The sequence below is a fragment of the Pan troglodytes genome, chromosome 3 (assembly GCF_028858775.2).
Source record: "Pan troglodytes isolate AG18354 chromosome 3, NHGRI_mPanTro3-v2.0_pri, whole genome shotgun sequence".
In the NCBI taxonomy this organism is placed as follows: Eukaryota; Metazoa; Chordata; class Mammalia; order Primates; family Hominidae; genus Pan; species Pan troglodytes.
In genome coordinates this window covers 60,215,580-60,232,771 of record NC_072401.2, presented here as the reverse complement: position 1 = coordinate 60,232,771, position 17,192 = coordinate 60,215,580, and the positions used below count along the sequence as shown (strand labels likewise).

The following is a 17,192-nucleotide window of genomic DNA, read 5'->3' as shown; positions in this document are numbered from 1 at the left end:
AGATATTTTCCTCAGGATATAGTATTTTTCTACATTGTACAATGATAGTTAACATAAAGGAACAGAGTCGGGGATAGGAGAGAGGCATTTTCATTTCTTTCCTTTATTTACTTTTAAAAAACAGGAAATCAGAGGTATGGCATACTTTTCCAAAATCTTTTAAAATTAAAATTAATGAATAAATATTACTTCTAATTAGTCAATGTTATAATTTGTTAAATAAATACTATCACAACCAATATGCCTAAAAGAAAGCAAACAAAAAATTATCTGCTGTAGCTTAAATATCACCAAAACACATAGGACAGTTGGATATCCTTCTTTGAAAAAAAGATCAGAGCATATACAGTATAAGTTAATCCATAAAGCAGATAGTCACAATAAATGATAGAGGACAAGCTGCATTTTAAAAGGTAAATAAATGATGAATTCTTTTAATGGCCTGGTACACTGATAAAAATTGGAACGTTTCTAAGACCCTATTTTGTCCCCAGGATTTCCATTATAGGAATTGAATTTTTCAAAAGATATACAGAGAATTTTATTAATATGTTCCTGTCAAATTATCCCTTCAACATAAAATCATGTTTTTATAATAGCCATAAATTTGGAAATTTTTGTATTTTAATTTGCAATAATGCCACTTTATTTCTTGTGTAATCTGTTATCATAGCATGAATCACTCCCTGTTGAAAATTCTCAGAATTTCCTGGGAAAGGAATTGGACAGAAAATTAGTTTCCTATTTGGGAGAATTCTTAGAATTTAAATAAACCTATTGGTTGAACTGAAACCACAAAATTAGCATTTTCTAATTACCACATTTAAATAGCGTAAAGCAAAGAGATCGGCCATCATCTTGGTCATCAACACAGCTTGCTTCTCTCCAGACTTGGGCTTAAGGTACTGCGTTTACATACAGCAAAATTGCTATCATTTTACATTATCTAATCTCTTTCTTCCACCGTTTACTAAGTATATTTGTACCATTTCCATATGTTTGCAAATATTAAACCTTCTTATGATTTTCTGGTACCTTAAAAATCCTTTTGCAAATTCTGATACCATTTTACAGCTTTAGGTGATGAATCAATACAGTTTTATAAAAATACCAAATCATTTTTTGATAATTTTGCAACTAAAATATATTTTTAAAGTTGATACATAATTTCAGTAGAGGCTTGGGGTAAGCTAATTTAAATTATTTTTACCTAATTCTATGAGAAGTTGTTATGCAAATAATTTCTTATTTTTGTAATTACCATAGCAAAAACCATTTCTAGCAGAATAGTTCAAGGCCATTTTTGTTTCATGTCATTTGGGCAACAAAATTAACTCTACAATGTGAATATCTATTATAGATAATTAGCTATAGATGACTACTTTGTAATGATTATTAAATTTAGATATTCAGAAAGACACAAATAGTAAATTTATTTGGGTTCAAAAATATGCCTTTTTTATTAACACATTTAGATTCTAAAATTTGTAGACTGAAGCAATATATATAAATGTCAGCATTTGTATGTTGATTAAGGTGTGAACAAATAGTATGTGTGACCTGATTTTTTTTCTAATGATTTCTCTGGAAACCATTTTCCCAGTACATGTGGATGTCCATATTTCGGGGTTCTTGCAATTTAATGAAACTCTGGAAATCAAATATAAGACATGTCAATGTTTTGATTCTATCCAATTCAATCATCTTTATATATTTATGTCATGAATATTCCAATGTCGCAAAACACGAAGTTATGGCTAGATTCTTTATTTAAAAATTGAAAGAGATCAATAGCTTTTACATAACGTGCAGACAGGATTTTTCATGAAGACTCTAAAAGAAAAGAATGCTCTCAAATAGATTTAAAAGAGAAACTCATTTTCAAAACTTTTCAATAAAATTAAATTCCAGTTCTCAGTGGATTTAACTTTATTGCCCACTTTAGAAAATCTGATTTGTCATCTAGGAGGAAAAGTGTTTTCTTTTTTCAATTGTATTTCAATATTAGCACTTCTTTATTTCTCTAAGCCATATTATTACATTAAGAACAAAATGTTATGTTTTAAAGTGTTAGTGAAGAAAAATGTTTGTAAGAAATTAGTATTTCTAAATAATATAAGAACTAAGAAAAATAACTAGAATGGTAAACATTGATATTGAGTAGTAAAGTTTTTAAAATCTTAAGTTTATAAAAATTCACATTACAGCTCCTCAAATCAGCCTACTTTTATCATAATTTGCTCCTTTGTTGAAAAATCAAGAATTTTTTTCAGGAAACAAATTTAACATAATAATATCTAACTCTTTCTTTTTTGTTCTCTTACATAGGCTCTGATAACCATGAGGCTTCTCATTCTCACCTGTCTTGTGGCTGTTGCTCTTGCCAGGCCTGTAAGTTCAGTAGAGAATTTAGAAAGTCTTAGGCTCTTGTTAGAAATGACCTGACACTTCATCAAACATAGGGTACCCAGAGAAATAATCTTAAAGCACTGGATGATCTCTAATTGGCCTCTGAAGTCTTGACAATAGAAATGCCGTAATGCTTCACATTTTCATCATTATTGCATAGTCCACTGAGAGCCTTAACTCTGAATAAAATGTCTGACTTGAATTATAAGCACCCCACAATAAAAAAGAGCTAAAAATTTAAAAGTAAGAAAAAGAATAAGGTAATGCACAACATAATAAATAGCAACAAACAATGTGATTAGGCCTGTTCCTTGAGTCTACTACAAAATTCTCATATTTCTAAAAATGTAATAGTTGTCCAACATTTCTTTACCAAATATAACACAAAGCCACATGTTCCAATGTATCCTACTTTTGGAATCAAAATCAAACCCTCATTTGAGATGGCTTGTGTCAACTTTTCTTCCCCCAAGAAGGGATAGAAAACTAGGGTGATTCAGCTAATTGAGTGATCAATTTATTGTGGTCACTGTAGACAATGAAACTAGATAATGTGAATTAAAATTACCTTTCTTCTCAAAAAGAGTGTTTATATCAATTAGATATGTATGTGAACCAAAAAGTTTTCTCTGTTCTCTCCTGTTATGTGTAGTTAATGAATGAGAAGAATAAACAGGAATCACCTGACTGGAAAAAACATCAGTTTAGAGGGATGATAAGGGATATTTGGACACTGAAATTATCTCATACAGAAGAAAAATTTCTGAAATGCAGATATAGCCTGTCATTTACACTGACAGACTTGTTCTCTAAATTCTCCTTTGGAAAGTGCAGAATCAGGAATTATCAACTTCTGAACCAATAGTCTTTGTTTATGCTATAAACTAAGCATCAATAGAAAGAAATCTCTGCTTGCAAGTTACCAAAACAATGATAAAACTTCCTCAGGAATGAACTGTCTGAGCAGTTCTTATCTTGTCATTCTACCAGGAAGTGGGGAAAAGCAGCCCAGAAAATAGATGTTACACTTTTATTCCAAAGCAAACAATAGGGTTCTTTATTTGTTTATGTCACTGTTTAACGTGGTCTTGTCTCCACACTCAAAATGCAGATTGAGATCAATTTTCGTATAATTTAAGTGATGATAAAAATAAAACCCAGAAAGCGTTTGAATTAGGAAATTATATTTTGCCCAACATTTTTTATACTAGTTTAAAATCATCTTTAGAACTATGGTGTAATATATATAGTTCAGAAAACTAAATAAATTGTTTATTATTCTGGATTCAAACTAACCCAGAATTTTTACTTTTTTAAAGATGTTTTACATAGTTTTCTCAACTACCAGCCATAATCTAAAGAAAGGAAATGATTATTTTCCTTTGATATTTGTCTAAAAATAATTATGATTTCTTTTTTTTTCCCTGTAGTCCCAGAGAAACTTGGTCTCTGACAAATATTGCTATTAAAACACATACCTTTTGAAAATGGCAGTGTCAAAAATCATCGTATTATATGTGTATTATTATATTGTTATTGTCATTTTAGTTACTTTTTGTTTTACAATTATTGCATTGTTTTTCACAGAAACTTCCTCTTAGATACCCAGAACGCCTTCAGGTAAATATTCTATTCTGCATTCCAAGAACTCACTCTAATTGTGAAGCACAAACTCCAAATGTGCGCTTCCCTTCTCTATGAAACAGCCTGCTTCACTTTTGCTGACGCATCATTTCTTTAGTTCAAGCACTGTCAGATGGTATTTGCTCTCACAAAACTTAGAGGATGGCACACTGACTTAGATAAACATTTATGTTAATAAAAATCTTATTTTTATTCCAGAGAAATAGTTAATTAAACAGAATGTGTTAACATGTTTATTTTAATGTATTCTTGCTTTTTTCAATGTTACACATATTCAAGCATGTGATTTACAGTTTGGTCTCATTTGATATGTTGAATCTTGAATTAGTTACCTCTACCACAACTTTCTATGAGCACAACTAATCCTACATTCTGTCCTGCAATTGGAATAATACCATTTAAAAATTATTATTTTTTACAGAATCCATCAGAGAGCAGTGAGGTAAGCTCTGTTTATGGGGAGTCAGGATTCTCTCTTCCTTTTGCTCTCTTTCAGTTAGCTGTCATGCATGTTGAATGTCTTCTTCTTTACAATTTTTATTTCCCTTCAAATGCATCCAACAACTCAAGTACCTGGATTGCTCTCTAAATTCTGTTTTGATGAAATTCCTATTCGACTTCTTAGCCATTTTGGTAAGCATAGACTTATTAAATTTACTGGCCTGGTGAAGAAGGAACTAATTAAGGTGTAGGTGTTCTTTAGATTGTAGAATTAGATCATAAAACTAAAACTAATTATTTGTTCTTCTACCTAAGAAATCTGTTGGTTTACCGAATTAAATGGAGCATTTGTGTTCAAATGAGAATAATGTGGTTTTCTGGTGTTTTTATTATTTTTATAATTCACAATTTAATTTCAATAAGAAATTATCAAAGAAGGAAAGTTTCTCAGGCTTCTTCTGGTAAGTGTTATCCACTTATTCTTAAAAGAAGAAACATACTTTTCTGGGAAAAATTATTTAATTTTTGTTTATAAAAATGTTTTTTTCACTGGGTGCTGTGGCTCACACCTGTAATCCCAACACTTTGGGAGGCTGAGGCAGGAGGATTGCTTGAGCCCAGGAATTCGAGATGAGCCTAAGCAACATAACCAAACCCCATCTCTACAAAAAAAATTTTGAAAAAAAAAAATAGTCGGATGTGGTCGCATGCACTTGTGGTTCCAGCTACTTGGGAAGCTGAGGTGTGAGGGTCACTTGAGCATGGGAGGTTAAAGCTGCAATGAGTCGTGATAGCACAAGGGCAACAGAGCAAGAAATTGCCTTAAAAAAAAGTGGGTTTTTTTTGTTGTTGTTTAACCTAAGTTAATCAACCCTTCCCTTCATTCAGTCATCCAAACACCCAGAAAGAATATAAAAACAAGATATGTATATGTTAAAGAGCTACTTTATATTTTAATTTGTACCTAAACGTTTGCCTCTCCAAAACACTCTGCTCTCCTTTCCATGACGTATGTAGAGGTTTACAATTTCCTCACTCCTTATAATAGAATGCTCTTAACTATAAATAACACATATGTGTCACATTCTCTATAATTTTTTGACTTAATTGTTGAATAGAAGAACATCACGTTTTAATTCAAGGACATTATCTAAATGATTTGATAGATAACTCAGCTATGAATGAATTTTAACATAACTTTTTTTTTTGTAGCCTATACCATTAGAATCAAGACAGGTAAGAATGACTCCACAGAATTTACCGTGCAATTAACAAAGAGAAGTAAGTGTTAAGATCAGGAGACTCAGAACAGTGCCTAAAACAAAGTGAAAGTCAAGGATAACAAATTTGAGTGGAACAAACTTAAAAATATTGTTAAATGCACATTTACATACTAGCCTTACACAAAGAAAGAGTAGGGAAACACCACTTAAAGGTTAGAAATGATACAATAAGGAATATTAGTTCATTTGTGAAAAATAAATTTATTTTTAAATTTGTATCAGCACTAATGAATTCTGCTGAGAATTCTGAAGACTACTGATTTGATTGACTTAATTGTGTAGTGAGAAAGACCACTTAAGGTTAGAAATGATATAATAAGGAATATTAGTTCATTCAGGAAAAATGGATTTATTTTTAAATTTGTATCAGCATGATGTGAAGTACAGTTTCTCATGGATTTCCACTCATGTATGTCTTGTTTCACTAATATTGTTTATGTTTTCTTTTTTATCCCTAAGGAATACATGAATGGTATGAACAGGGTAAGAAACATCAATGAAATTTAAATTATGTTAAAAGTTTGTTTTCATGAAAACATATTTTACAAGGTACACTTTATTGATTTTAGCAGAGAAACATTCTGAGAGAAAAACAGACTGATGAAATCAAGGTACCAAAGTTTTTCTTGAAAGAGTATGGCAAAAGTATATATTCTTGTAGTAGAAAAAAAAGTTTTCCTTTAGGAAAAAAAAGCATTTTTCTATGGTTTTGTCCTTTCCTTGAACTTTTCACTCATACATTTGTAGTGACTAATGGAGTCTGCTTAGAATTCTGAAGAAAATGATTTCATTGACTTAATTGTGCAACTGTGATGAAACAAGGCATTAGTGTGAATGAATGAAATAACAAAGAAATAAATGCAATTATGTATTCACATTTATCACCTAAATTAAAAGAATGCTTTATCAAGGGTATTATATGAAGTAATACAATATCTGGCTCAAGAATATTTACATAGTCATACTCAATTATTTTCTTTAACCATAACATCTTTGATTTGGATTGTCTACTAGTTTTCTAGTAGAATTGGTATTGAGAGAGCAGGTGCTCAAACTTTATGAGATAAAATATATATCTTCTTAACAATCTGTCATACCTAACTGATTGACTGTCTTGGCAGGATACTAGGAATGAGTCTACTCAGGTGAGAACCTTTGTTTTAAAATTATTAAACCAATATGAGGAAAAGAAACAATACATATTTCCCCAAATAAATTATTATTTTAAATAAAAACTATGGCAGATAACTCTAATTCAAAGAAAGAAAAGAAATAGTGTATCATACATTGGCCAGAATAACCAAACCAACACAAATATTTTAAATTTAAATTCTATGGATAATGTCACTGATCTCTGTATTGCTGTAGTCGTGAAAACTGAGCAAAACATACTAGATGGAGCAAGTTCTTTTGCTTAGGTATTTACACACCATTGAATCAGTGCTCTCCTTTAGTCCAGTTGTATTTACTGCATGAGCTTCAGTGCAGTGTCCTGCTCAGAGTCCAGAAGCCAAGTTTTAAAAGAGGGAGAGCAAAAAGTCATGCTGGATAAAGGAAAATGTAAACTTGTTTTCACTGATTTGCTACAATATAGAAGAATCCGAAACGTTTTATTTAAACTTCAAAATGCAGATTCATTTAGCTCAGAGATAAAGTAGGCAGTTTTTTTAGTTTTTCTTATTACTTTTATATTGTCTCAGTTTTCTATTTTCTTTGACATCCATTTTATTTGGTAATCATTACTTTTGTATTTGACTATTTGTCATGAAAAATGAAATTGATTATCTTTTCTTTCTTAAGAACTGTGTTATGGCAGAGCCTGAGGTAAGACCCATTCATTCTAGTGAACTCTACACTTATGTATCAAACATAGTATATGCAGCATGCTTCATTTTAAAAAGATTGTCTTCTGAAATTAAGCAAAATAAGAAACTGAATTTTAAAATGTTAACATTTTAATTTTAAATTAATCCTATTCTAATTTTAACTTATTGAACTTCTCAAACAGGAATATTATACTCAAGAATGTACAATGTTGTGCTAGATAAAGTTGAAATTGGAAGACGGAATTTAAGCCATTTAAATAATAATTAGTAAAAAATTGCTTATTCATTAAAATATAAAATAAAAACAAAAGGTGCATGGATGTTTAAAATGAGAGTCCCACAGAACACTGACTCTGACATCCCAGGGCATGAGATTACTTTTTTATTTTAGATACAAGTGCATGTATGTAAGATTTTTACATGAGTATTTTAGACACAGGTAGTGAGCATACTACCCAACAGGTATAGGTTGGTGCAAAAGTTATTGTGCTTTTTACCATTAAAAATAATGGCAATACTATTAGGTTGGTGCAAAAGTAATTGCAGTTTTTACAGCGTAATGGCAAAAACCTCAATTACTTTTGCACCAACTTAATAGTTTGTCAACCCACGCCCCTCTCCCTCTCCTTGGGCAGAAAGAATCTATGGCAGCAATTACCTAGGATCAGTGAGCTATACTACCTACTCTACAAATATATTTTTTTAAGTGCTGACTTATTGCATATGGCTAATCAACCATCCCCAGAGATAAAGTCTGTTGAATATTAAAATTAATCTGTTAAAATATGTATGTATTTGGGAAGTAAAATTATATGTATATATAAATATAAACATAAACGACTTTGAAGAAAAAGTAAATATTTCAAAGTAAATATTTTAAAATCTAATGTAATTTTAATTTCATCTTAAGATTGTGCATTGTATTTAATGTTTCCATTTTATTCACATCAAAGAAGCCCCAAGGACAGATGAGAACAGATGTTTAACCCAGGATTCTGGGTACCCAGCTAAATATGGTTCTTTCTTAGAGATTTCATTTTTGTCACAAAAATCTATGCAAATTTTGCATTCTACTCAATGATAAACTTGTGTTTGTTTTCCTAAATTAAAAACAATTGTTTTTAAGTTTTTATGTTCCCAGATAAGTTATTAAACCTACCACCATAATTTTTCAAGTAAAATTCACACTCCAAGAAAATACAATGTAGTACGCCTGAATTTTTCCATACCACTTATTCAGTTATAATGTTACCATGGTAAGCATTTCACCATGATGACATGGAACTAGTTTCCTTCAAATTCTAAAAATCCCAGGGGATAATTAACACTAGATTTCTTTCTTTTAGAAGATGGAATCCAGCATCAGTTCATCGAGTGAGGTAAATAATTTTGATATTAATTCTGTGTCCCAACTAATTTAAAAAATTATGAAAACTTGTACCGTGAGGATTACATATCCCTTAAGGTCTCATTGTACAAGGCAGTGTATATGTGGCACTATTCTAGTTTTAGTATGTGAGTAGCTATCCAAAAGAAGTAAGAAAGCAATTGTTTGTCAGAGACAAATTGACAAAATTATTTCTGGGCAAACAATCTTATCTGGCCATCTGTGATGTCCAAATTATTTTTTTAACCAATTACTTTGTCCTTCACAGATTTTGTTAAAACTCAATCTTATCTTAAAAATTCTAACAATTACCATGCTTATAAACCCATGAAGTAAACATTTCATAAACCATTTAGAATTTAACTAATTCTAGATTAATCAGACACTGGACTCCTCTAGCTACTCTCCACCCTTTGCCCTGTGTTAATCTTGAGAAAAAAAGTCAGCCTACAAAAAAAGTGGTGCGGTTTTTCCTTCGACTTTGGAAGAAGACCTTCATGCAAGTTACCAAAATAAAACCAACTCAGTTAAGTGGGGTTTCTGTTAATTGAATAAAAATCATTACTTCACATCCACCCCCAGCATTCAGAGCAATGTAGTGGTTAAAGCAGTGAGAAAAGGAAAAGCAATGTGATTATAATATGTGGTTCAAATTATTAATCTTGTCTCAGTTTTTTGGGAATTTATCACTAAAATCAATTTACTGCAATTATTTAGTAATAGTTTTGTTGATTCATATTTTAACTTTAAATGTAAATTAATGTGAAATTAAAACTATGCATGTTTTAATTTTTTTAAAGGAAATTTCTCTCAGTAAGTGTGCGGTAAGACATATTTGCTAAATTTAAAATATATTAATATTTTCCAGGATAAATTAAAATGCACTTACTTTCACACACACACACACACACACACACACACACACACACCAAGGGAAGACATGCTATACCAATGCCATCTGGAAAAGTGGCATTAAAGATTTATCAAAGGCAAATAAATATACCAAGGAATGAGTGAGAATGTTGTATTAATAAATTATTTATCCTTTTCAATATCTGCTAGACTTTATTGTAACTAGTCTGATGGGATCTAGATGTTTTCTTATTCCCCCTCTAAAAATAAAGCTAGCGACTATTTTTATCCCAGGTATCTAATTCACAGTTTTAGTTGAATATTTGTAATTTATAGCCTCCTTTTGAATCTACATAACATAGTATTTAAGTGGCAGTCTATAGATCTGGTTACACTTGAGTTCAACTCATAGCTCTACCTTTTACACATATGTGATGTTGAACCGTTCACTTTCCCAGTATATCTATAAATAAATCCTAAAATGGCAATAATAATAAATATTAGATGATGTAAGGCAATTAATGTAATCCATGACACAGAGCAAACTGTCAATAAATGTTGGATAGCATTTGAAAAATTATTTTTCCCTGTCCATTTAATATTCTAATCTAATTTGGCCAAAGTTAAATCTTCACAGTCAGAAAACAAAAAAAACAGTTTTAACTTTCTTAATAATTCTGATATATTGTAACTAAAATTGGCTGTACTAATTTATATCAGACAGAATTATAATTTAAATTCAAGAAGTTGCTTTTTAAAATGTTTTGAAAAGGGAATAATGGAAGAGGTCCAAATTATTTGGGGTAGAAATGGTGCTCAGGTGTAATAGTTCCTCATTCTCTACCCTTGGGAAAAAGCATTGTAAGATTCTTGTTTCATCATATGAAAATGATGGGGTTGGACTGAATGACATCCAAGCAATTGAGAATATTTTTCTTTTTAAATAGGAACAGTTTTGTAGACTGAACGAATACAACCAACTTCAGCTGGTAATATTTTATTCATTATAATATAAAATCATATTCTACTATAGAATTAAAACATATTAAATTTTAAATTGGGGCCATTTCTAAATATATTTTTATTTTTCTTAAGAAATTATTTATTCTAGCCTTGACCAATAATTGGCAAGTTATTTGTATGATTGCCCGCATATTTGCTGGCAATGCTCATTCTCTTTATTCCTGGACTAAAGTTCTATATATTATCCATACTTACTAACCAGGGAGAAAGTGACTACATTCTACTGCAAATCCACTTTTAACCTCCCTGATGATACATTATGTCCTGGTTGAGAATTTCACAAATATGCTTACCTGTGAAATCACAGATATGTCAAATAAACTTTCCATTTAAGGAAACAGGATAGATTCTGGGAAAGGAAACAGGAATGCTAAACATCAGATTTGCTTCTGTCAAAACTCACATAATCTGCTTAACACTGGTTTTGACCCTTTTGAGTAACATAAAAGTCTTTCTTTTGGGAGGACAATAAAAACCCTTCAGTTACTACAAACAAATTTGACGTAATGAAGGCTTTGGGAAATGCTTGGTTTTAGTTTAGCAAAATTGCATGCTAGCATTTTTAATGGTTATCAGTAGAGGAAGATGAAAATCAGTAATGAATTTAATATGGACCCTAATTGTTACTCTTGTTTCCATTTTCAGGTAACTTGTGTTTAAAATAGTATCCAAATAAATTTAAACACATCAGTACCCCAATAGAATTCATCATTATTGATCTAGAAAATTACCTGAATAATATATTTTAGTACCATAGATATGATATGGCTAGTCTGTAACCTCCACAACTGTTAGAACCTACTTGTCCTCCTGAGAGATTTTGTAGTATTTTACAGTGGTATCTCCAGTATTTAACATTGTCCCTGAACAAATGAAGGTACCCAGCAAATGTTTCTTATTAATGAGTAAATAAAATGAAAATACTAAAACAGAATGTTTTCTCCTCCCTAGCAAGCTGTCCATGCCCAGGTGAGATTATTTATTAAATCTAAAATATTTTAGTATTTCCTTCATGTGTTATGTTTTTATAATGCATGCTTCTCTTTTAACATAAATATATTCTGAGTGTTCTACCAACACTATATGATAATATTTTACTTAAAAGTCACAAAAGATAAAATTTAAATAATAAATAGCCATAAATAGAAAAATATGTAGTCCTGGAGAAATGGTAGGTTATTATTTTTCCTCAGAGTATGAACCTTACTAATTGTTTATTTTTCCAAACTATAGTGAGCTTAGCCTTTAGCTAAAATTTTTTTCTGACATTAGAAAATAAAAAGTGTTTTGACATTTTTTGCTAATTGTGGCATAGAATACAGTCTATTCTAAATTTCATGAATGATGTTATGTATACTTCTGGTGCAATGTAAGATAAATGTGTTGTACCAGAAGATGTCTAAGTAATTTAGAATGTGTTTCCTTTTATGCAGGAGCAAATTCGCAGAATGAATGAAAACAGCCATGTCCAAGTGGTAATATTTTGCTTAATATATTACAAAACGATAATAGTTTGTTAAGCTTAAATATGTTTGCTCTTAAATAGCCCCCTACTCTTGAAGAGATTTTTTTCTTCTCAAACATTTCTCACTCCCAACTTAAATCTCAGTTCTGACAACTTCTAAGCATATGACCTTGAGCACATTGTGTATTCTCTTGGACCTTTGGTTTCTCATTTGTGGAGAAAAACAATATGTGTCTATCAATTTATTTCCTCCTCCAAAACTCCCATGTCTTGATGTTTACAGTGACATATTGTGTCTTCACATTTAAAGATAATAATTGTATGTTTAATTCAGTGTCTCTTGTCCATTAATGATTCAATTTATGTACAACATGCTAATTAAAAAAAATAAACCATGTAAAGAAAGCCATGGAACATCCTCCGTATGAATGCAACTAGAGAAAGAAACTTTTAGTCCCTCACAGTACATCAAATTTTACCCTCAAATTTTTTTCTGAAATTCTGTAATCACTGTCACTGGCTAAAGTAAAAAGAAAATAAAGGCAAGTATTCTCTTCATTTGGGCCCCAAAGAATTACTTGGTCTTAATTTTCCATGTAAATATTATTATTATTATTATTATTATTATTATTATGAGACAGATTCTCACACTGTTGCTGAGCTGGAGTGCAGTGGCACAATCTCAGGTCCCTGCAACCTCCGCCTCCCGGGTTCTAGTGATGCTCATACCTTAGCATCCCAAAGTAGGTGGGATTACCGGCAAGCATCACGATGCCCAGCTAATTTTTGTATTTTTAATAGAGACAGGTTTTCACCATGTTGGCCAGGTTGGTCTCAAACTCCTGACCTCAAGTGATCCGCTCGCCTTGGCCTCCCAAAGTGCTGGGATTACAGGCATGACCTATTACTTCAATGTAATTATTTTAAAAAAGAGTGTGACAACTATATATGCATTTTTCATATTAATGAGGGTTTGGAGTAGCAATAATTTGACCTATCCTCATGTTCAGTTGGATGTAAATTACTAAACTAGTGCCTTAGTTTGTTTTGTGCTGCTATAGCGGAATACCACAGACTGAGTAATTTATAATGAACAGAAATTTATTTGGTTAACAGTTGTGGAGACTGTAAGTCCAAGACTGAGAGGCCAACATCTGTCAAGCTAGGGCCTTCTTGTTGCATCATCCCATGGTGGAAGAGAAAAAAGAATACACAAGAGAGGGTCAAACTCAGTCAAAACGAACTCACCCTTGCAACAGTAAGCCCACTCCTATGATAATAGCATTAATTAATTTGTGAGAGCAGAGCCCTTGTGAACTAATCAGTTCTTCAAAGTCCCACTTCTCATCACTGTTGCATTGCATGTTAAGTTTCCAACATATGATCTTTGGGAAACACATTCAAATCATAGAAACTTATTTCTGTGTGTCTGTCTGTCTGTCTGTCTCTCTCGCTCTCTTTCTCTCTCTCTCTCTCTCTCTCTTGGTCTCTCTATTAAGAACAGGGCCAGTTCTATCTTGAGGTAGTTACCTTATTTTATCTTAAAAAATTCCAGATCTTATATTTGTTTTAATCTTTACATAGGCAGGTGTCCACAGCAAAATTTTAAATGCTTTTAAAGTTTTTCCTAATTCCAGCAAAGAACTTCCACCTGAATATGTAGAGAATTATATGCAACTGTTTCTATGTACAATGCAATTATTAGTACACAGAAAAAATTAAGTGTAATCTCATTATGAATCAACAGAAGGAACTATTCCAAAATTATAGAAAGGAAAATAGTTTTGGCCCCAAAACTCTAGTGTTTGAAAAGAACACTGGCCTAGGAATTAAAGAATTATTATTTTTCTCTGTTCCTGGCATTTTTTTCTGTTCTGGTCCAGCTATGTTGACCCCGGGTGCGGGGCCTGTACTTTGACCCCAGTGGCTTTAAGGAAAATTATAGATCTAAATGGCAAAAATACCCTTGAGTTTATAACGTAAATAATAATGAAATGTATGCTACTACTCTCTTCTGGGCTCTGATAAGTGGACCTGTGAGTAATGTGGGTTCTTGGAGTCCAGTTTTAAATAATGTCCTTAAAAAAGTGATTTATTCATTGCCCCTCAGGTGTCTTAAAAGAGCACCTTCTGAAAGTTTCTTCAACATCGTTCACCATAGAAGATTTTGATTTATTCGTTTCCCTCACAGAGTAATCATTTTTTATCATGCTAACAGGCATCTTGGAAATGAGTGAAATGTGTTGATATTTTTCAGGGACTGAAAAAAGCAATTGCTCATACACTGTTGCTTTTCAAATGTTTTTCCCTCTAGCCTTTCCAGCAGCTCAACCAACTTGCTGCCTACCCCTGTGCTGTTTGGTACTATCCACAAATCATGCAGTATGTTCCTTTCCCACCGTTTTCCGATATCTCCAATCCCACTGCTCATGAAAATTATGAAAAAAATAACGTCATGCTACAGTGGTGGTAAGTTCACTTAAATTACTACATCTTGATGTTCTACCAAAGGAATGAAATAGAATAGCTTGGAGAAGATACCATAAGAACAGATTTAGATTAAACATGGCAAATCACTGCCTACTGCAAAGGACTAATATGTTCTGAAATGGAAAATTGATAATATTTTGTGGCACCTGTGGCTAATATTATCAATTTCTTAGTAACATGTGGAACAGTATTATCTATTCTATAAGTGATATTTATTCTAATGAGTGTGGAAAATAACTTCTTTTCAAGTTAAAAATATAAAGACTTCTGACATGTAACTCAACAATATCCTTTTCGCGCTTTTACTAATCTTTAAATGACTTCCTTCTGGTTATACCTGTGATAAGTATAAAAACACTGGGTAGGTAATATAGCACATATTTTGGTGTTCAGTAGTCCTAAATTCAAATCCTAACCTTTTTGCTTACTTGAAATTTTATAATAATCCTTATTTATTATAATCCTGAGGGTGATCAAATATAGTAATCTTTGTTAAGTATATTGTGGGCAAAATAAACACTGAATAGGTAGAAGTCCATTTTTTCTTGATTTAGCAAATCTTTATTAATAACTTCCTTTAATCACATGCTTTTAACAATTTTCATTATTTCAGAAGAATTAAATAAATTCTCAAGGAACTCCACAGTTAGGGCCCTTGGTAAGTTTGGAAATTATGTATCTAACCATTGATCTTATTTTTTATGGTCAAATAGACATCCTTAACAAGTCACATAGAGAAATAAAGTGTTAGTCTGTCAACACCACTTAAAAAGGTCTGTAAGTTTAATTATTTTCACCACTACATTGGAGCTTCTAATTATGTGTTTGTGTGTGTGTGTGTGTGTGTGTGTGTGTGTGTTTCCTTTTCCAGTGGTGGAAACTTCCCTTCTAATACATTAAACCAAGGAAAATGACCAAATTTTAACCTATGTGAAAGCCTTTTATTCTAATTGCATTGCCATATCTTCAGTAATACCACAAAACAAAATACAATTTAGTAATAAAAATGTCTTTGTAGCTTAAAAACCAAGAGCAATGGATAGGTATGTCAGTAACAGGAAAGCATAAATAACATTGTGAGCTTGTCTAATACGAAGAGAAAATAGTAAAACGTGTTCTGCCATAAGAGCTTTTCTTTTCTTCAAAAATATTTAATATAACTCACCACATATTTCTATTTACAGATATGATTGAAAATTTCATTCTCTGAATTTCTCCTCTCAAGAAAAACCATCTTATCTGAAGACTGGACTGTTGGTTTAGATTAGTAAAATCCCATATTGAAGGAAATTGTTCTTTTTGAATTATCTACTTAATAGGATATCATTTTTTTTCTTAAGCTAAATTTTCCTAGAGAGTTTATTGTCTAAATTTCAGTTGTGTCTTGCCATATGGAGGGCACCTAATCAGAGGGTATTAAAGTCTTTACTAAGTTTTCTAGTGGACATTTTGTTTAAAAAGTCTTTGAATTGCCAGTTCTGTAAGTGCCATCAATTAAAATAGTTTTGTGCAGTGACAGAGATTTTCTTTTTTCTTTTCAATAAATTACACTTTAAGGCAAAATCCATATTTTCTGTCATTATTCCATTCAACAGTATTTACATAATCATCTTAAGAGTCTTTGCATGTAACATTTGTTTTCATTAAATTAAAATCCATATTTTCTGTCATTATTCCATCACCAGTATTTACATAATCCTGTTAATAGTGTCATGTATGTAACATTTTGTTTTCATTAATTTTTTATGACAATTTCAATCACATTTTAGTGAAGAATTGTAGAACTGTTCACTTCTGGATGGCACTAGCAGCCAGATCATAAAAGGCATTTGTAAACTTGTCCAATATCTTTAATTTATAGTCAGTGGTTTGTAGAACATTTTCCATGAGGACATTGTCAGAGCTGCAGACAGGAACAACAGTGTGGCAGTTGTGGGCACACTAGAGTTTGATCAACCTGATTATACAGTTTACTTATGCCATCTGGACCTGTTTGAGTCCAATCCGGTTGATTATACCTAAGTTTATAGCTAGAGAAATAGATAATAGTCATTAAAAGATCAGCTCAGGAACACAGTAACCTGGTGTCCTTCAGAGCTGAAGTAGGAGCTATTTCTCTAAATAAAAAGTTACTTGTTCTGATATTTTCAAAGCCCCAGGTGAGATTTACCTGTCAAGGTTTACTCCAAACTTCCCACACCAACCAATCTGTCATGATCCTTTAATGACCCATTGGATCCACCAGATCATAACACACAAGTGAAAGAGCTTCTCACCCCATGGCCTAGACCATCTAGATAGACATTAGATGCTCAGTATTCTACCAAATTTATATACATTAGTATCCTACTACATATATAGAGAGAATATAA

The 17,192-nt window shown here is 31.6% G+C and overlaps 1 protein-coding gene across 1 annotated transcript; it reads left to right on the top strand.

Moving 5' to 3' along the window:
- Positions 1–852: 852 nt before the first annotated feature.
- Positions 853–16,350, top strand: CSN1S1 (casein alpha s1). The gene is made up of 17 exons (XM_016951085.3): positions 853–902; positions 2,329–2,391; positions 3,997–4,029; positions 4,475–4,495; positions 5,707–5,730; positions 6,237–6,260; positions 6,347–6,388; positions 6,899–6,922; positions 7,578–7,601; positions 8,950–8,982; positions 9,791–9,814; positions 10,790–10,831; positions 11,817–11,834; positions 12,299–12,340; positions 14,645–14,799; positions 15,434–15,478; positions 16,005–16,350. Coding segments are annotated over exons 2-16 (558 nt in total). The 5' UTR covers positions 853–902; positions 2,329–2,340; the 3' UTR covers positions 15,435–15,478; positions 16,005–16,350.
- The last annotated feature ends 842 nt before the right edge of the window (positions 16,351–17,192 follow it).

Bases quoted from the DNA above. Each gene is read 5' to 3' on its own strand.
- CSN1S1 (XM_016951085.3), top strand. From the start codon at position 2,341: ATGAGGCTTCTCATTCTCACCTGTCTTGTGGCTGTTGCTCTTGCCAGG. The intron at 4,496-5,706 runs GTAAGCTCTGTT...TTTTTTTTGTAG, and splicing joins ATCCATCAGAGAGCAGTGAG to CCTATACCATTAGAATCAAG. The intron at 9,815-10,789 runs GTAAGACATATT...CTTTTTAAATAG, and splicing joins TTTCTCTCAGTAAGTGTGCG to GAACAGTTTTGTAGACTGAA.